Below are 20,891 nucleotides of genomic sequence, written 5' to 3'. Positions count from 1 at the left end.
AAAGAGGACACCAGAGTGCCCTGCACTGGCCAAGCTCTCACCGGGGCACCAGGCTAGCAAGTTCCCATCACTGCTCTGCTGGCTGGTAAACTTGGTGGGTTTGTACGGACTGATCTAGGAGCTCAACCACCACTTAGGGTCTGTGAGTTCCAGTCAGCACACAGTGGACGCTGCAGACACAGACAAGACAGGGAGTGACCACCAAGTTTATTGAAAACAAGGGACGCTTGGAGTTAGCTTTGCACCTTTATGACACAGACCACACTGAGCTCACTGGCCTCTACGCTCCCCCCACTGGAGCAGAAGACCTGCTCTAGGGCCACAGTTCTAAAGGGTGGATCTGAGGTTCTTCCCAGCAGCAGCTGCAGCTAATCCAGTTAAACCCTTCCCAGAGACCACTCCTAAAACGGGACCTCCAAGTGACACGTTCTCCCCAAGGGGTCCAAGAGAAGAGATGAGCTGGAACGTGAAGACTTTTCCTTCTCCGGATGCAGAAGCAAGAAGGTCAACCTGCGCGAAATCCGATCCGGAGGCCGAGATATCCTCCACGTCTAAAACCATGTCCCAGTCTCTCCTCTCCAATCCATGAAAAAATGAGAGAACAGGGATATTTTCTAAGAGATGCAATTTCTCTGGATGGAGCCAAGTTTGTTTGTTTGTTTTTTTAAATAAATGTATTTATTTATTTTTGGTTGCATTGGGTCTTTGTTGCTGCGCGCGTGCTTTCTCTAGTTGCGGCAAGCGGGGGCTACTCTGCGTTGTGGTGCGCAGGCTTCTCATTGCAGTGGCTTCTCTAGTTGCGGAGCACAGGCTCTAGGTGCACGGGCTTCAGTAGTTGTGGCACGCGGGCTCTAGAATTCAGGCTCAGTAGTTGTGGCGCACGGGCTTAGTTGCTCCGCGGCATGTGGAGTCTTCCCGGACCAGGGCTTGAACCCGTGTCCTCTGCATTGGCAGGTGGATTGTTAACCACTGCGCAACCCAGGAAGCCCGCCAAGTATTTTTAAATGGACCGGGAGAGAGACATGGGCTCGGAGAGCTTGGCTATTGAAAGGGCTTCTTTCCCAAATGGGATCTTTGATGTTTGGCAAGGCTTGAGCTCCAGCTGAAACTTTTTCCACAGCGGGAGCACTTATAGGGTTTCTCTCCTGTGTGAACCCTCTGATGCCTATTAAAGTTGGATCTCTGAATAAAACTCTTCTCACAGATGGGGCACTTATAGGGCTTCTCCCCCGTGTGGATTTTCTCGTGGTGGCGCAGCCCCGAGAAGTCGCTAAAGCCCTTCCCACACGTATCACACTTGCAGGGTTTCTCACCCGTGTGGATTCGCTGATGCTTCACGAAGTTTGAACTCCGCAGAAAGGCTTTTTTGCAGGTGGGGCACTGAAAGTACGTCTCTCCAGTGTGAGTTCTTTGGTGAAAATCCAGCTGGGAATTCCGGTAGAAGGCTTTCCCACACTCCCTGCAGGTAGGGAGTCTCTGGGCCATAGGGGCTCTCGGCTGCCGTCGTGGGGAGGCCTCTCTCTTCCCCTCCAGCCACGGCGTGGACGGCTCTCCGGGAAGAGGTGGCAGCTGCTGACCCAGCTGTGTCCCGGAATTCCTCTCTCGGGGAGAGAGCTGCGCCCCTGTCCCCTCACCATGAAGGTTCTCCTGGGCCTCGGGGAGATTCTCTCCTTCTCCAAAGCATCTTGGCTCATCCTTGCTGAAGAGGCCACTTAAGGAAGTCTGAGGAGGCTCTCCTGAGGCTTGAGGGTCCTGGTCCCTGTAGTTCTCCAAGTTTAAGTTCTCTTTGTCATTCTCCTGTCTGTCCCCTGAAAGGAGAAAGAAGGTATGGAACAGCTCAATCAGTGGTCTGCCCTGCTTTGCAACTCATGTGTCAGAAAGAGGGTCATCACAAAACATTAATTATTTTTACCAAGAGGGCATCGGTGAGTGAAGAAAACCACTGTCCAGCCCGAGCACCTGGCACTCACTTCACGTGTGTCCAGGCTGTGACTCAGCTCTGGAACCAAGGAGAACAAGTGACAGCAGAGGACGGCTCCCAGAGGCCGCAGTGGCCACCCCCGCAAAGAAGCAGCAAGTTTCTTAAGCCCAGGGAAAACAAGTCTAGTATATGAGAGTACTACTCTAAAAAAGTATTGGTTTTTATCTAATTATATATAAAAGATAAATATGATCACTAAAAACAATTTGAAAAGCATACACACGAAAACCAAATCAACCTCAATTATACCACCCAGAGGCAACAACTATGAGTATACATTTCCTTCCAGTCTTTATCTGATTTATACATATGTATGTATGTATGTACGTACGTATGTATGTGCTTTTTTCTGACACAACTGATATCATACTGTATAAACAGTTCTATATCTGGCTTTGTAGCCTTTAAATTGTAGATGGTGGTACTTATCAATTCCACATGGATTCTCCCTTTCACAAGTCACCCCAAAATTCATGAAATGCAACCATGTGTCATTTTACTGTGGTTGTGACGCACAGTGAGACTGCTGTGTAAAAGTGAACCCCTCGGTCTGTGCTTGAGTCCAGCGTTCACTTGTGCTTCATTATGTCACATAACAGTTAAAGTTTGTTTTTCTCATCATAACTTGGGTTTTTGCTTATTACTACTTAATGATGCATGTAGTAAAGATTTTTATTTTGGTGGTAGAATTTATCTTCAACTTTTATAAATTACTTTATTCCTGTAGATCTAAAGAAGCTGCTTGCCTTTCTCTTTCCTATATCAGTGTCTTTCAAATTATCAGCTAGAGACCGGAATCTGCTAGAGAACCAGACCTGAACTTGGTAATTCAGAGCCTTATAACATGTTCCTCTCAGATGGCAAAGGTACTTTCTCTTTTCTTTAAAGAAGCCTTTATAAATATCATTTTAAAGAGCTGAATAATGGCCCACTGTGGAGATGTCATAATAAACACATAAGAGGAAACGTAATTTATTTAAGAGTTCTCCTACTATGGGAATCTAAGTTGTTTGTTATATTTTGCTACTATAAATAATGATGTGATAAGCCTTTTTCTTCATAAATTCTGCCCACATTTCTGATCAGTATCTTAAAGGAGGTTCCTCAAAGTAGAATTACTGTGTCAATGGGCATGAATGGTATTAAGGCTGTTGACACCTACTGGCAAATCGATTTCCGCAACGACTCTGCCATCCTCGGGTCTGAGAGGCTGGGCAGAGAGGAGGTGAGTGTTCAGTACCTAAGCACTGACTGTGTCTCAAGTATCTGCCATTAAGGCTGGTGAAAAATGGCTTCTCATTGGTATAAATTTTAATTCTTTAGTTATTAAAGGATCAGTTTTTTCACACTTATGAGTTAGTTTTCATACTCCAAGACTGCTGTCCACTTTTTTTTTTTACTGGGAAAGTCACTTTTTTTCTTATCAGCTTGCATTAACTCCTTCTATATTAAGAAAAATAGTCACTTATCTCTCATGTTCGTGAAAAGAGTTTTTCACCGTTTAGTTATTACTTTAATTTTGTTTGGGGTTATTTTTATGTATAGGAGTTGTAGTCTTTTTCTTTTTAAATACACTCAAGTCTATTAATCTTTTAATGATTTTTTTCCGTTGCTTTTATACTAATAAAAATCTTCCCCAGCTTGACATGAGTCAAACATTTACCCGTTTTCTTCTCTATTATTATTTTATTTTCATATTGTATGTCTTTTTCATCTGTTTCCAACTTATTTTGGTATATGACATACATAAAATTTAAGCTGATTCCTCTTCCCAGAGTCTTTTCTCCTTATTTTGCTCATCCCATGGATTTGTTCTGCTTCTTCCTTCATCACATATCAAAGTCCCTTATAGACCAGCCTCTGTTCCCAGGCTCTGTCTTCTGTTCCATTGGCCTGTGCGTCTATTGTTATATCAGTATCCCACTGTGGTAATGAGTTTACCTTTTTAAAATGATATACTCTTAATATTTACATACCCAACACTGATGAAACATTCTTCTTTCAAACCTTTTTACTGTTCTTACAGTATTTTTCCTGATAACTACTTAAGAATCATTTTTCCAAATATAGTTGACCCTTGAACAACGAGAGGTTTGGGGCACCCACCCCGGTGCAGTCAAATTCCGAGTGTAACTTTATAGTCAGCCCTCAGTATCCAGGTTCTGCATCCGTGGATTCAACCAAATGCGGATCGTGTACAAATTTATTGAAAAAAATCTGAGCATAAGTGTTCCTGCACAGTTCAAACCTTTGCTATACAAGGGTCAACTGCATATATATATATATATATATATATATATGTATAAAATTTTAATCCTTTGGGAATTTGATTAGAGGTATGAGTATAAGGCTTTTTGAGGCTTACTCACCTGCTGACCTTCTTTAACTGTGAGCTGCTCTTCCATATGGTCAAACAAAATAGCATAGCTACCCTCTCCTGGGACATCCGCCCCCTGCTCTGAGTCCAGATTTGCCAGACTGCTCACTCTTGTACCTTTGAGACTGGACTAGTCCTTTCCCGTCTTGTTATCACTGTCTCGTCCCTGCACACCTGGCCTCCTGCGTCGGCTGCCCACAGGGCTCCCCTCCTCCAAGGGGACCTTCCTGGGCTGTCCTGCATGCGGCTGCTTCCTCAGCCTCTCTCCCCACAAATCCTCTCTCAAGAACCTACAATGGCATCTCTTTCCCTTATCAAGGCAGGCCGGCTTTTTATTTTTTTATTTTTTATTTTTTTTGTGGTACGCGGGCCTCTCACTGCTGTGGCCTCTCCCGTTGCGGAGCACAGGCTCCGGACGCGCAGGCTCAGCGGCCATGGCTCATGGGCCCAGCCGCTCTGCGGCATGTGGGATCCTCCCAGACTGGGGCACGAACCCGTGTCCCCCGCATCGGCAGGCAGACTCCCAACCACTACGCCACCAGGGAAGCCCAAGGCAGGCCGGCTTTATACACTCTCCACAGTCTGGTTCAAGGTAAGATCTAATGGGACCATGTCAGCAGGTGAGATGACGGGAAAGAAAAAAAATAGAATGTTGCCATATGGAGATAGAGTGAGCTAGGTATCACAAATAAAATCCTACCACACAGGAGTACAGGGGCAATCCCTGTACCTTCCTCTCAATTTTGCTGTGAACCTGAAACTGCTCTAAAAAATGAAGTCTGTTAAAACAAAAATCCTACTGCAACAACCTCTAAAGCAGCATTTTCAAACTTTTTTTTTGTCTGCTACCCACGATAAGAAATACTTTTATATCGAAATATAGTACAGATGCACATATATAGAATAAAAATATCCTGAAACACTACCTACCCTGACATCTGGTATTTCCTATTTGCATTCTGATATTTTCTATTCGGTATTATCATTTCATTTTTTAAAATGCTGGTTGCAACCCTATAAAATATTTTCACAACCTGCTAACTGGCCACAAAATGCAGTTTTAAAAATACTGCTCCAAAGGAATCCTTGTGAAGTAGTATTATGATAGATACATTGCTTAAAATTAAAACCGTATGTCTCATGTGATGCTTGCTCTCTCTGTGGTATTGATACATTAGCGAAGGAAACAATTAATCAGACCCTTCTGGGGAGAAAGAATGGCCTGTCATACAGTTCCCATCCTTGGTCCTTTTATTCCTCCATGGTTCTGGGATCTTTTGTAGATTTGAGAGAGAGAGAGAGTGTGTGTGTGTGCAGGAATGTTTGACAGTTGATTTTACATAACTGCAATGTTTTTAAAAGAACGTAGAAGGCAAAGGGTGATTGCTGTTTTACAGCAGAACAAGTTCATATTTCTTCGTACCAGTCTTAAAATAATGTGATTTATATGAAGTATTTGATGTTGCTGCTGTTTAATGAGACTTAGATGCATGGAGATTAGCTAGACCATATTTTTCTGTTTGTTTGTCTTGTTTATTTTGTTGAGGGTGGGTCAGTTACCATTCACCATAACGAGAGTAAGAAAAGTCTAGTTACTTTGAACCTTCTTGTTAGGAAGGATAATAGTGGCCTGTTAGATAATCTTTTTTTAATAATAGAATTCAACCCATATCTGTTTTGGTCTCAACTGTACTAACCCTATTTCTCTCTAAGAAAGAAAACCGTCACAACAGGCAAGGGTGAGGCAACAGATCGGATGCGGGGTATTTCTTCCATGATTAAATATGTGTCAACAGCCCAATAGTCAGAGACGAGACCCACCTCGGTACTCAAACTGGACTGACCAGATCACGGCCGGTTAGAACCAATGTAATAGAAACCAAGTACTGATATTGACCCGCCACCTCCAATATAATGACTGGAGGTCAAAAATGGCTCTGGACCAGTAGACGATCACTCACCTATGCAGGTGGGTCTTGGGATCTTCTCGCTGATGTGTAGGTGTGGTCCTGTCAGCTCTGCCCCAAACCCAGCTGGATCAGTCAGGTCATGCTTGGGATTGGAAATGCCTGGTACAGAGAGAGATAATCTGTGGGCCTGGATGAATGGGGAGCACTGGGGGCCAAGCCGTGTTGCTCAGAGGAGGGCCCTGAGTGCAAAGGGAACCAGGGAAGCTCTGGAGACCACTGAGGATGTGCAGAGCGTCTAAGACACCAGTAGTCACGAGAAACCCAGGATATATGGTGAAGGCCACAAAAAGAAGATTCTGGGAGGGAGCAGTCAGACCACCTGGCAGGCTGGTGCGAGGGTCATGACTGGGACCCCACGCATGGTTGGCTGGGACTGTGGTTAGTAGAAAAGACCATGCATGGTCGGCCACTGCTGAGCCCCGTCGTAACTCAGCACCTACGAGCTATGTAACAGTGAGCAAATGACTTGATTTGATACTCACTTTCATCACCTTAAAATGGGAATTCCATCACCCGTTTCACAGATAAGAGGAGTTACTGTACCTGAGGAGCCACAACAGTGCCAGGCCCACAGAACACGTTCGATACAGGGAGCTGCCACCATAACCCAGCCACCTCCAGCTCCCCAGTTCCCAGCCGTGTCTCTAAAGAGTTCCTTCACCCGGAGAATGTCAAGCAGTGTGGCTGTCTCTAAAGCACACGGAAGATGTCTCCTTCCATCAGGCTGACCCATGCCCGTACCTCCTGAGACCATTTTCCCGTAAGTCTCCAGCATGAGATCCCAGTATTGCTCCTTCTGAGTGGAATCCAGGTGCCTCCACTGCTCCTAGAGAAAAACACAATGCCCTGAGTCCAGGGAAGGTTTCTGAACCCTCCTTGCCTGCCTGTGGGAGGCTGAGGAGAAAGGAATGGGCCTTAGGATCCTGGCCATCAGATGGTCTGAGAAAGCACGGGAGGTGCTTCAGTGGGAAATCGACAGGCCCTGCCTCAGTGTTTCTTGCCGTGGTTAGAAAACAGTTAGGTTTTAAGTTCCGTATTTTCTTTTAAGTTGCCTGTTTTTGCGAGTGGAGAAGAAAGAGAAGGCAGGAGCCCTTTCTCCACTTTCCTTTTGCTTAACTCTCTCAGTGCTTATCAGAGAGGTCTTTGAGCAGCAGGGGGCCGATATTCCCCATATTTCATTAAAGTCTGGAAATTCAAGAGGGAAAGGAAAGAAATTTTAAAATGTATTTGTTGGAAAAGCAAGTGCAAATCAGTGAAGGGGTGGGAAGGGTAAAGAATGGCATCAGGCGAGTTGTGAGTCTCACTGTGAGACAGACTGTGGCCTCGGAGCAGAAATGCTGCAGCCGCACACACTTCGAATCTCCCGACGGTTCTGAGTTCAGGTCTAACAGCAGATCAGTTTTCCTCCGGTGAGTGGGAAATGGAGGGGTTCCCTAGAGCAAGCTGTCCCTTGAGTATGCCCCAAACATGCCCTTCTCATCCTATGGAACTGAGCCTGGAGACTCAACGCTGGGAAGGCCATGGAGCTGTGGTCAACTTTTGTGAATCAAATGGCAGTCTCCCCACCAGGAGGCTGACTGTTAGACACTCAGTTTGTAAAGCAGAGTGAGGAACAGCACAGTCTCTGGCGTCAGACGCAGTGGGATTCAAGTCCCAGGTCTGCCACTTCCAGCTGTGTGATCTTGAGGAAGTTACTAAACTTTTCTGGGCCTCAGTCCTCACCTAATGATAGTACTAGGCTCAAAAAACTGTCTGGAGGTTTAACAGAAATAACCAAGTGTGATCTATTTTCAAAGCACCCACTACTTTTCATTCATAGCATTCATCACAGTTTATTAAATATTTATATATATGTACACACACACACACACACACGAACATATTTAATGAATAGTTGCCTCTGTAGCACATTCGCACCATGAGAAAAGGATCCTCCACTGTTCTTTCTCAGTTCCCAAGACCGTGCCCAGGCTACAGCAGGCACTCAATATAAGTTGTCTGGGTGAAACAAAGCCCTTAGCAAACAAGTGCTTGGTAGGCGGTCTATTTTCTCACTATCACTACCACACGCAGTCTACGGGTTATCAGTCTCCCAAGGGTTCACAGGGAGAATTCAGGGATCCTGCACACTCTCGGAAACCCCAAAGTTGATACCCATCTATTACTGTCATGAACGGCCAGCCAGGCCACAGGCGGCAGAAGTGAGGAGAGGAAGAATGAGAAGAGAAGTCACCCTCCATCACATCCAACCCACTACCCAGGGAGGCCATTACCCATTCTACATTAACTCTGCCCCCAGTACATTAAGGGGACTGGAAATGGCTGAAAGAGAGTGGAGACACCAAAAATTCTTTAACTAGCAGATACTAAGCTTAAAAAAAAGAAAAGAAAAGGAGGAATTAAATTTCTTAGGGTGAAAAAAGTGAAAAGGTGAAAAGTGGAAAACTGAACTCTATATGTTTAACTATTAACTATAACCACATTTTAAATACGGATTTTAATTTTAAAAAATTTAAAGTAGGAATTTTTAGCAGCTTACTTTGTTAATCTTCTGTGAAGGAAGCTACCTTAACAGCCTACTGGAAATAACCATCTTGAGCAAACACTGCTGAATACAGGAGTCCTCGGTCTTCCTGGTCAAAACACACAGACCCTCATGTTGGCACTGGCAGAGAAAAGGACGGGCTGCCAAGCACAGTAACATCTGCCTGGACGCCTGGCTCGCTGGATACAGGCCTCGTCCACGGGCACCAAAAGAGTAGCCACCCAGCACAGTACAAGGCAGAAAAGAATACAGCCACCAAAACCCCCAAGGGCACCATCAGCCCTTTCAAAGCCCAGGAAAGAGGCTTCAGGAGTCTCTGGAAGGCGTGCCTCCAGATTAAAGCCACAAATTTACTCAAGGAACTGCCCAGGAGCTAGGGATGCATATGAAGCCCCTTACTTAAGAGGCAAGACACCAACTGTAGCCATCTTCATTTTCTGTCATTTTCATAAGAGTAGAAAAAAATCCAAATTCCTATTCTGGAAGGATGGAAGTATGAGATTTGATGGGGAAATAATCTCAATTTCATGTGGAAACAGCACCATCTTGTGGGTTTGTGGGACACTGCCACAACTGACTGGCAGACAGGCATCTGTACTGTGTTCCCTTCCCAAGGTTTGAAGACACAGGAACCGGCGCCAGTGCATCCCTAAGTCTGTGAGACTGTCTCTGACTCAGTCACGGCATCTACCACTGTGGACCTCATACCCTGCCATTGTTCTCAAGGTTCCTAATTTAGGGAACAGATTAGAGGACATGATTCTTTATACTATATTTAAACATTCCCTTCAGTTAGTTACAAAAGTCTCCATTAAACATCGAGGTCCTTCTGATGCAAATAGTTGTTAGTTTGGGGGAGGGATATTGGGATCGGGTAGGGATGATTTTTGTTTGTTTGGGGTGAGTGGCTGTTAATCAGTTATCGGCTATATATAGGTAATTTATATATTATATATATTTATATACATACATTTATATTTATATGGTGCTGCTGGTGAGCATTTGGAATACTTTGACTTCCAGCTATCCAGAACAAGTCATGGTTAATGTCCTCATGTAATGTAGAGCTAATGTTTAACTCCGCTAGTTAAAATATGTTAATAAATTGTAGATGCCTTTCATAGGGATACTCTGTATTTACTATAGAAGCAATAATAATCCTCCAAGTCAACCTGAAATATTTGGCAGAATACCCAAATCTTTTTCACCAAGCAGCCTCCTGCCTAACAGTTTGGTTTCTGCGTACTTAAAAGCAGGAAGATGGGCACCCTTGAGTCACTAAAAAGCTGTATCCCTTCCCTGCCCCCTCCCCATCCTCTGCCCAGGGTAAACTGCAAAGCTCGGACTCTGGTTTCTAAATCTTTTGAGCCTGGAAAGCTAAGGCTCAGACACATCTACAGCGGCTTCCCTGTCCTCACCTTCACTCTCAAGTGCCCCACGAGGAAAGTCCCAAGAAGAGTTCCCCAAAGGTTTGAAACAATGCTCTGATTAAGGTCTACAGGTGCCTGAAAAAGTTGATTTTTTTTAACATCTTTATTGGAGTATAATTGCTTTACAATGGTGTGTTAGTTTCTGCTGTATAACAAAGCGAATCAGCTATACATATACATATATCCCCATATCTCTTCCCTCTTGCGTCTCCCTCCCACCCTCCCTATCCCACCCCTCTAGGTGGTCACAAAGCACTGAGCTGATCTCCCTGTGCTATGCGGCTGCTTCCCACCAGCTATCTATTTTACATTTGGTAGTGTATATATGTCTATGCCACTCTCTCACTTCGTCCCTTCCCCCTTTCCATGTCCTTAAGTCCATTCTCTACATCTGCGTCTTTATTCCTGTCCTGCCCCTAGGTTCTTCAGAAAAAGTTGATTTTTATCAAATGCAACTTTTCAGAGTTGTTCACCACATAATCAAGATAAACCTGTTCTTGAGACTTCTGTTTACAGCCAAGATGGAGTAACAGGGAATGGATTTACCTCCCTGCTGAAACAACCAAAAACAGGGACAAGATATATTAAACAATGATTTGCAGATGATATACTTTAGGAAGAGCAGGACAGAGATCCCTGTGTGCCCTACAGTTGCCCAAACTTGCCACCTGGAGAGGGCATCCAGAGCAGCAGAAGGAGCTCAGGGTCTGGGGAGGCCAAGAGGGTTACAGAGTTATCAGCAGGGCAGAAGACCAGACCAGGGGAGCTGCACACAGAGAGAGCTCCGGAGATCTGCAGAGCGCCCCCCGCAAGTCAAGGAAAGACCCCCCTACCCCAAAGAAGCAGAAGGCACAGTCCCCAGAGCTCACAAAGTGCTGGAAACACTTCATATTTCCAGCAGCTAGAGTGGAAAACGTTGTCCATCAAGAAGCATAAGGTAGAGTATCACCTCAGTACAGGGGGAAGATTAGCCCTAGACTAAAGGCTTTACTGGTGCCATGTAACAAACTGTATCCAAGTAACTTAACTGTATCCCAGAGCAGAGCTCAACAACATTTATAGGAATGCAAAAATATGCAGCCCCAACAATGTAAAATTCACCATGCCTGACATGCAATCAAAGATTACTGGGCATACAAGGAAGTAGGAAAAGACATCTCATAATGAGGAGATCAAACCATCCATCAAAACTGACTCAGAACTGACACAGGTGATAAATTAGCAGACAAGGACATTAATACAGATATTATAAACATATTCCATATGTTCAAGGAGTTGGAGGAAAGATTGAACACATTAAGTACAGACATGAAAGATATGATAAAGCCCAAATTCAAACTTCTAGAGATGAAAAACATCTGAGATGCAAAATACACTGGATGGGATTAAAAGCAGATAAAACACTGCAGAAGAAAAGATTAATGAGCTTGAAGACATAAAACTAGAAACTACACAAAATAAAACACAGAGATTAAAAAGAGAGAGAGAACAGAGCATCAGTCAGCTGCAGGTCAACTTGAAGAGATATAATGTGTATATACACACGTTAAGATTATACATGTCCCACGTGTGTGCTATTCCTCACAGTTCCCAAAGAAGCAGAGAAGGCAGGGAGACAGAAAAAGCAGTTGACATAACGGCCAGAATTTTTCCAAATCTGATGAAAGCTATACTCCAGCAGATCCAAGAACTTCAGTGAACCCCAAGAACAAGGAACATGAAGAAAATGACTCCAAGGCTCATCATGGTCGAAATTTTTAAAATCAGAGAGAAACTATTAAAAGCAAGCAAGAAAAATACATTATATGCAGGAGAACAAAGACACGTGGCATGAAGAACAAAGAAGTACATGTGGCATGGTTCCATTTTGTGTAAAATTCCAGAAAATGCAAACTACTGTGTGGTGACAAAGCAGATGAGTAGTTGCCTCAGGACTCGGGGAGAGTAGGAGAGCAGCAGGGAGGGATTACAAAAGGAAACCTTTGGGGGCGACAGATACGTTTACTATCTTGACTGCAGTCATGGCTTCACATCTGTATATACCATGTCCAAGAACTTATCAAATTGTACACTTTAAATAAGTGCACTCTATAGTTTGTCAGTCACACCTCCATAAGTGAGTGGGGGGAGAGGATAACCTGTCCCACGTTACATGTAACATTCGAGATCACAAACCGACCCCAACGTGGAGGCCTAGACGAGGAAATGAAATAACAGTCTTTTCTCAGCATAACCCAAAGATAATAAAAAAGGGAGACAAGATTGCTTCATCACAGCAACTTCTTCGAGGTCCCAGATTCTATTATTAAAGATGACAATTAGGAAACATTCTGCCTTCAAAGAAATATTGAAACCCCGGTTTCATTCGACATGTATGGCTGTCATCCTTGCTAGGCCTTCCTCTCTCCTCCGCTTCTGAGAACGCTTCCCTTTTCAATCCATGGACTGTTGACAGACCCTCAGAGCGAGGTTCGGGGGTATGAGAAGCAGGGGAACCCCGCTCACCTGAGGTGCTGTGTGGAGAAGGGAGGCTCCAAAGTCTTGGTCTCTGATGAGCCTTTCCTCGGGTCGGGCAGGAAGTGGGGAGGCAGCCAGGGCTGAAGGTGGAGACAGGAAGATTAAAGAATCCCGATGTCCTGTCACCCACTAGCCAGAGGGTACAGGTGCAAACCTCAGAACCAACAGAACCAACGCCTGTTCCGCCATCTGTGATCTCAGACGTGTGCTTGCCTCCCTAACCCACTCCGACTCCCCCTACCTTCCCAGCTGCCTCACCCGTGTCTCCTCCCACCTCCCTCCCCAGAACCCAAATCCGAAAGGCCTGGCCCTGTCATAAGTGGTTTAAATTGCAGACTTTGAATCCCCAAATCAGAGTGATTCCTGTATGTCTACCCTGCTTCCGAACTTCCCAGAGACACCCCAATCCGAGCGGCACATCATTTCAATTCACTCTTAGGCCTACTGACCACAATCCCGCCATTTCTCCAAGACGGCACCACACACACCTCCTGCCCCTCACCTAGTCCTTGTTCCGAGTCGGACTCCTCTTTCACGATGTGGCTCAGTGGCTCCCCAGACCGGCAGGCTGAGTTCTGAAGCCCCAGCTCCTGAGGCACTTCAACATGGGCCTCCGCTTCCCCCAGTGGGCAGCTTTCAGGCTCTGCCTTCTGTGATAAGACTTCCTGTCCCAGAACTTGGATGCTGATCTAGAGACCACATGGCACTAATTACTGAAAGATCCAGAGTAAGGATTTCTGCAAGATACAAAGCTAACCTTCTAGAACGCATCATAAGGCAGTCCTTAGGGACATGGGGCAGGGAAAGAAAAAAGCCAGCATTTACTTCTGGTCCAGCGGGAACCAGGGAGGGAAACATCCTGAGAGAGGCCAGAAGCCATAGCCTGGGAGCCCTTCCGACAGGCCACTGATGTTGTGTTTCTACTGGACAGTTTCCACCAATTAAAACGCAGGCATCTTTGGAACAGCTTCTCAAACATTCTAAAGATGGAATGGGATATGGGAGATTTAGCTTCAATCCCTAATGGCTAAAAAGTGTGGAGAATCTCAGGGAGTCTTAGAATCAGGTGAGGTGTGGGGACACACTGAGATAGTATAACAAGAAATGTGCAACTGGTCTTTGTCCCAGGTTCCTGGCAAGCACTCCTAAAACCCCTGGAATTTCCTGAAGGACAGGAGTGCCAGGAACAACTCCTCCTATTCAGAAGGAGCCCCTTTCAACCATCCCTGAGTTGATGCTGATGAGGTGACTCTTGGTGGCCCCTAGACGGCTTCAGGATGGAGGCCGGTCCCCAGAGGAACTAATCAGGTGGTCAGAGGGTTGGAACTTCCAGCGCCACCCCTCAACCTCTGGGGAAGGGAGAGGGGCTGGAGATTTTCAATCACCAATGGCCAATGATGAAGCAATCATGCCTAAGTAATGAAACCTCCATAATAACTCCTAACCTGTGGGGTTCAGGGAGCTTCTGAGCTGGTGAATACATACAAGTGCCAGGAGGATGGCGTGCCTAGATGAGGGTGTGGATGCCCTGTGCCACCCCCATCTCCTCCATTTGGCTGTTTCTCAATCATATCCTTTATAACAAACCGGAAAATATGAGTAAAGTGTTTCCTTGAGATCTATGAGTCATTCTAGCAAACGATGAAACCCGAGGAGGGGGTTGTGGGAACCTTCAAATTTGTAGCCAGTGGGTCATAAGTACGGGTGGCCCCTGCAGCTTGTGACGGGGTCTGAAATGGGGTCAGTCTTATGGGACTAGCCCTTATCCTCTGGGGTCAGAGCCAAGCCAGACAGTGTCAGCGAATTGGTTGTTGGTGTGGAAAAGCCTACATATCTGGTGCCAGAAAAACAGACAACACCCCTGCTAAGACCCCAGAGGAGCCCTGTGCTTCAGTCAGAGATCACAAAACTCTCTGCTCACCCACTGCCACAGCTTCTGGGGGTCCCCCCTCAAGCTCTCCACGAGGGTCACTGCTTCCTCCCCGCTGCCTGGACACTGCTTCCGCACCCACATCTGGATCTCCCCGGGCAGGATGGTCAGGAACTGCTCCAACGTCAGGATCTCTAGGATCTGCTCCTTGGTGTGCACCTCTGGCTGCAGCCACTGGGAACAGAGCTTCCGAAGCTGTCTCAGGGTTTCGTGGGGCCCGGACATCACCTGGTAAGGAAACTGCCTGAAAAGCTGGCGTGCAGTCTCAGAGCTGGAGGGCTCCCCTCGAGGGGTGTCATCTGGTCCAGAGAACGCGGACTCCTTGGCCTTGGCCAGTGGCGGCAGCAGGACTGGAGCCTGCCCCAGCTCCACGGGCATCGTCTGGCTTGGCAAGTCCTTTTAGGTGATGTGCTTCTGGGACGGAGTTTTCCCTGGGAGAACCAGGTCTTCACAGAGCCTCTCACAGGGACACTGGAGGGGGAGTGACAGGGATGCTATGCGGATGAGAGGGACGCACTTTCAGAAAGGACAAATTCACACGCCCTGCCTGAGAAGCCTCGGAGGCAACCGTGCATCTTCTGAAATCAGTGGACACACTAATCTATTTTGAAAGATGGTAAACTTGAAGCCGCAGAGCAAACCACTACTACCATATCTAAACTGTCATCATCACCCTGACCATTTTTACAAGGTTCTGTCTTGGTCTTCAAAAGGCCAGACCAAGTAGAAGAATGAACGCACCACATTAAGCGTTTTCACTGTGGGTTTCCAGGTAAACAGCTCTTCTGCAAAACACTCCAATGTCTGCATCCGTGTGTCTGCAGACCAAAAAATAAAGCTGAACAAAGACCTTGATGCCCTAGGAATGAAGGCTAAGGCTGAAATGATCAGATGCTTCCAAAATAAATAGGAGGTTGAAGAGAACTCTTCCCCAAAAGGTGCAATGAAATTTCTAAGTGACCTCTTTTGAATGCCATGTTGACAACTGGGAATTTATGAAAAACCTGTCACACTGAAATTTTCAACCCTGGACTGAAAGAAGGTTTAGAATAAATACTGACTACCTCAACAACATTCCTACAGACTTGAAGCAAGTAATCACTCTTTTATGGTGAGTGGTATCAAAATTCAGAAGACAGCAACTAAGACAGTGAAAAGAGAACTATTAAATGGCAAAGTTAATATTAAGATATTTTTAAAGGAGCATGCACTATTTCTAGCTAGCTTTCTTGCGTGTAATCCTAATATTAGATTATTGGGTCTATCTTTAAATATTATGAAGGAGCTAGAGGTCATCATTTCTCCATAACATGAACCACAACAATCAATCACTTGGGTGTCTGGCTTAATCAGAGATCAGTACAACACTCTAGTTTTGATGGCTGCTTTTTCCTTGAGGTGTAAGAGCAACGTCCTCATCCCCACCACTTCACCCAAACAATCCACCCTATATCACAACATCATTTAAAAATAAAACAAACAAAAAAAGGAAGCAATTTTTTCAAGGGTACAAAAAGGGAAGGAGTAAGGTAAAAGGGATCAGTTTAATATTATGTTTCTCATGTGGACCTCACTAACTGTACTTTTTGTTGATGCAGAGACCCATATATTTCATTCATATATTCACGCAGCACCCAGAGTGCTACAGCAACGTATGCTCTCAATAATTCAGGAATTCTGTTTCTGGTCATGGCAGCCCACCTACTGTAAACAATGACAAAACTGGAGAAAACCTAAGAGGCCACTGTCTTCAAGCACTGGCCCACCAGAAAGGCGAGAATGGAATCCCTGAGAGAAGAAAAGCTTGTGAGGAGGGCCACGATCATCCTGGCTGTCTGCCGGGGGATGATTTCCTAATCCCAGTGCAGGAGGCTGGAGCTCAAGCAGAGACCAGAGGTCTCACTAAACTGAGGAGGCAGAGATCAGCATTTGGAGCTACTGAAGTGGCTGGGATCGGAAGAACAGGGCAGCAGGGAGGAGGGAGCTATGGGATGGAGGTGGAAGTCTGTGCGGGGTCCCCTGTGAGTTCTGGCCAAGGGCTGGGCTGCACTCAGTAGGGTGAAACTATGCAAGGTTCAACAGAGAGCAGTTGCTACCAGGTTAAAGGAGCAAAAGAGGGATACAAAAGGCCAGTCAGTGATGAGAGACATTTGCGTTTCTGACCCTGAGAGGAGAGAGACCTTATTAACACTCAAGGCATCCTGAGATACCAGAAAGGCCACATGTTAGGCGTAAGGACCTTGCTCTAGAGAAAGACCTACTCTAAACCTGCCCTAAAAAACTTAAAGCCAAGCTTCAACAAGATCCACAGAGGAGGTCCAGTCTACTGCTCTATTCTGATCCAGTCAGAAGAATTTGGGGGAATTCCCTGGCAGTCCAGTGGTTAGGACTCCATGCTTTCACTGCCAAGGGCCCAGGTTCAACCCCTGATCGGGGAGCTAAGATCCCACAAGCCACACAGCACGGCCAAAAGGAAAAAAAAGGAATTTGGGAAACACCTTGGGCTTTCCAAAGGTCTGCCCTAAAACCAAGCCAACACAAGTTGATCAGTCAGTAATTGAACTGCCTGCTAGAACAAAAATCAACACTCTTCAGAGGAAGATAACAGAATCCTTAGTGTCTACAATGTGCCATCCACAATATCCAGGATGCAATCCAAAATTACTACACATGTAAAGAAACAGGAAAATGTGACTCAAAATCAAGGGAAAGCAGTCAAGAGAAACCAACTTCAGATGGCCTGAGGACTTAAAAACAATATATTCTTTATGACAGAAGAGATAGTGACTTTCTATAGAGAAATAGAAATTATAAAAAGAAACAAATGCAAATTCTAGAAAATGAACCACCAACCCAGAATTCCACATCCAACAAAAACACCTTTCAAAGAAAGAATTAAAGACATTTTTCAGATAAATAAGCTAAGAGAATTTTTCACCAATGACTTGTACTACAAGAAATGCTAAAGGACATTCTTCCAGTTTAAGGAAAACTCATATATACAGAAAGGAATGAAGATCTCCAGAAATGGTATATACATGGTGAATAAGTTTAAGATACTATGCTTTTATTTCTCCTAACTTCCTTAAAAGGCAACTGACTGTTAAGGCAAAGATGACAATAGTATAAGTAGAACATAAGATAAGTAGAAGTAAAAGATATAAAAATAGCACAAAGGAGAGGGTAAATGGAATTAATCTGTTGTTTTTACATTTATGAACTGCTAATTCAGAAATAGAAAGTTGGAAGTAAGAAGTAGTGTCAGGTGAAGTGACAGATGGGAAATGTAAAGGTGTTAAGTGAGGAGCAGGAAATAAGAAATGTGAATTATAAAGTGGTACAATATTAAAGTATATTCTGATAAGTTAAATGTTGATAATTTAAGGATGCATACTGTTAGCTGTAAAAATATTATACAAAGAGGTATAGCTAAAAGCCAATAGACGAACACTAAAAAACAGTCAATAATATACAGGAAAGGATCAAGAGAAGACTAAAAATCAGAAAGATCAAATGGAAAAAAGACAATATGACAGATTAATACTCAACCATATCAATAATTACATTAAATGTAGATGGACTAAACACTTGAATTATAAGGTCGAGATTGTCAAATTTAAAAAAGCGAGACCCAACAATATGTTGTCTACAAGAGACATTTTATGTATAAAGACACAGATAGTTTGGAAATAAAATGGTGGGAAAAAGACATTCCATGCAAACAGCAAGCACATGAAAGCTGGTATGGCTCTATTAGTATCTGACCAAGAGACTTCATGACAAAGAGAAAAAGAGGGACATTTCATTATGATAAATGGGTCAAATCATCTAGAACACAAAGCAACCTAAATGTGTTATGCACCTAATATCAGGTCTAAAGGGACAAATCCTCAATCATGGTTGAAGATTTTAACACTGTTCTCTCAGTAATTGATAGAAAAAAATAGACCAAAAAATTGTAAGGATATAGAAAATCTGAACACTATCCCCCAAGTTGATGTAATTGACATTTAAACCAACGACTGCAGAATACACATTCATTTCAAGTGCATACGAAGCATTCATCAAAACAGACCATGTGCATAATTAAGTTTCAAAACACTGGAATCTTAAAGTATAGATTCTCTAACCACAGAGAAATCAATAACTAGAAACCAATAACAGTAAGATACCTAGACTATCCCAATATATGGAAATTGTTAAATAACAATATTAAATAACCTATGACCAAAGAAAACAAACCACACAGGAAATTAAAATATATTTTCATATTGAATGACAATGAAAACACAACATATCAAAATTTGTAGGAAACAGCTAAAGCACTGCTTAGAGAGAAATGAACAGCTTTAAATAAATGTTAAAATTTTTAATAAATATACACGCATCCTTCACTGTCTAGATCTATTTGGATCCTGAGTTTCAAATAACAAGTAGCAAGATTTCAGATAGCAAGAGACTTATCAGTAGAATTATTCACATTTACTTAGTTCCCAAATTAAGATAGCAGTTTAGATAACATGGAAACTGACTTTTAGGGAAAACTATAGATCTTATAAAACATTTAAATCTAACTTCAGCAATTATACTCTCACATAATGGTAGGGGAAATGACTCGCTTATAATTAAATTACTTGACAGATGCTTTATAGATTGATATCCCAATGACTTCTTGAGAATCTGCTCCTGTTAGTTATGAGAAAAAATTTAAAGATATCCCAAATGTATAGTTGCTATACTTATTAAAGCTATAACAAATTAGAATGAATTTTTAAATGAACATCTAGGTAAGGATACTCACTATACATTCATATATAAGTAACCATTTGCAGAGCACCTACGATTGACAAAGACTGTCTCCTTAATCAAACTTCAGTCGAGCTGAAGTTGCCTGAGTCAATCTCTTTGACTAGGACTGGCCCCTGGACTCTGTCCTTGTCACTTCCAGTCCAGTTTAGCAAGAATCTTGCTGACTCCAGTTTAGGGAGTCAGCAAGACTTGACATTTGATCAAATTCAACATCCCTTGGTATCTGGTCAAATTCCTTATCGCCCTGGCCTGCCTTCAACAAAACCGGTCAAGTTGGCTTAGCTAGAATCCCCCCTTAACCCAGATGTTTCCTCTTAGTAATTTTCCACCCACTGAGCCCTCCCCACCCCTTGGCTATAAATTTCCATTTGTCCTTGTTGTATTCCATCTCTCGCTCCAATACCACAAAGTCCCACGGTAGCCCCCCTGAATAGTCTGCCTTACCGTTTTTAACGAGTCTCTGAGTAACTTTTTCTTTAACACTATGCATCAGCTCCTTATTAGGCCCGGTTCAAGTCGTTTCTAATCCTCACAATTACCCAGCAAGGTGAGTATTACAGTGTACAGATCGGCAACCTCTGAGGCTCACAGCGGCGGCCAAATTCAAACCCAGGAGGCTCTAAGCCTGTGCTCTGGGGAGGAGAGCTGCAAACCTTTGAATCTGGGGGGCGGATTTGGGAGCTGTCACAAAAGGCTGGAGGAGAGGAGAAGCTACAGGCATTTCGCGCCCCGGAGGCCAGGCGGGATCCAGGCCTGCCAGGCGCCGGGCAGTGCTGCCCACTGCGTTCTCCACCCTCCGCCCACGACGCCGACAGCGCCGGGAAAGAGACTCCGGGCATCAGCCCATCCGGGTTCCCTCTTCCCGAGGCTCACTTCCAGCCTTTGAGGGAAGGCAGGAGGGAGGGGCCCCTTTTCGGTCCCAGTCCAGAGACGTGGCCGGAGAGTCCGGAGGGGCCCACAGGCTCAGAGACGCAGGGCCCGGTCCGGGGTACCGGGTCTCCACGACCCCAGAGTCCACTCACAGCCCCGCCGCCCCTCCCCCGTACTCGCCGCGTCCCCGCGCGCGCTCCCGGGCACTCGGGCGCGCGTCCGCCGGCCCGACCGCCGCTCCCGGAGTTCCGGCCGAGTCCGGCGCGGACGCGGGCGGCGCCAGGCCAGACCCCGGGCTGCCGCGGCCAGGCCTATCCAGCCCGCGTGCGCTCACCTCAACCCGAAGCGCCGGCTCCGGGCGCACTTCCGGGAGACGGGAGGCTGCGCGCGCCTCTGGAGCTGGCGGGGCGGGGAGGGGGCGGGGCGGAGGTGCGGGCTCCGATTGGCCGTCCGGGTCGCTCC

General features: G+C 45.1%; 1 protein-coding gene across 5 annotated transcripts; it reads right to left on the bottom strand.

Annotated features, from left to right (window-relative positions):
* Positions 1-190: 190 nt before the first annotated feature.
* On the bottom strand, positions 191-20,779 carry ZNF18 (zinc finger protein 18). 5 transcript variants are annotated; one of them, XM_082604339.1, is made up of 7 exons: positions 20,764-20,779; positions 14,742-15,221; positions 13,323-13,509; positions 12,809-12,900; positions 7,070-7,154; positions 6,320-6,427; positions 191-1,808 (listed from the first exon to the last, which is right to left on the bottom strand). In XM_082604339.1, the coding sequence occupies exons 2-7, from the start codon at positions 15,126-15,128 to the stop codon at positions 1,042-1,044; spliced, it is 1,626 nt and encodes a 541-aa protein (XP_082460465.1). In that variant the 5' UTR covers positions 15,129-15,221; positions 20,764-20,779; the 3' UTR covers positions 191-1,041. The 5 variants fall into 5 exon arrangements, with proteins under 5 accessions (XP_082460465.1, XP_082460462.1, XP_082460466.1 ...); XM_082604336.1 differs by lacking the exon at positions 20,764-20,779 and adding an exon at positions 20,004-20,749 and having other exon boundaries at positions 14,742-15,568; XM_082604340.1 differs by lacking the exon at positions 20,764-20,779 and adding an exon at positions 20,004-20,749 and having other exon boundaries at positions 7,070-7,148; positions 14,742-15,568.
* Between the last annotated feature and the right edge of the window lie 112 nt (positions 20,780-20,891).

This window comes from Mesoplodon mirus (assembly GCF_964341445.2).
Source record: "Mesoplodon mirus genome assembly, chromosome: 18".
NCBI classification, from domain to species: Eukaryota; Metazoa; Chordata; class Mammalia; order Artiodactyla; family Ziphiidae; genus Mesoplodon; species Mesoplodon mirus.
The sequence above is the reverse complement of the archived record's forward strand: the minus strand, read 5'-3'. Positions and strand labels throughout refer to the sequence as shown.

Excerpts from the sequence above, each read along its gene's own strand:
- ZNF18 (XM_082604339.1), bottom strand. The coding sequence starts at position 15,128 with ATGCCCGTGGAGCTGGGGCAGGCTCCAGTCCTGCTGCCGCCACTGGCC. Across the intron at positions 7,155-12,808 it reads TTCTCCACACAGCACCTCAG|GAGCAGTGGAGGCACCTGGA; the intron begins GTGAGCGGGGTT and ends GTTTTTCTCTAG. Across the intron at positions 1,809-6,319 it reads CCCAAGACCCACCTGCATAG|GGGACAGACAGGAGAATGAC; the intron begins GTGAGTGATCGT and ends TTCTCCTTTCAG.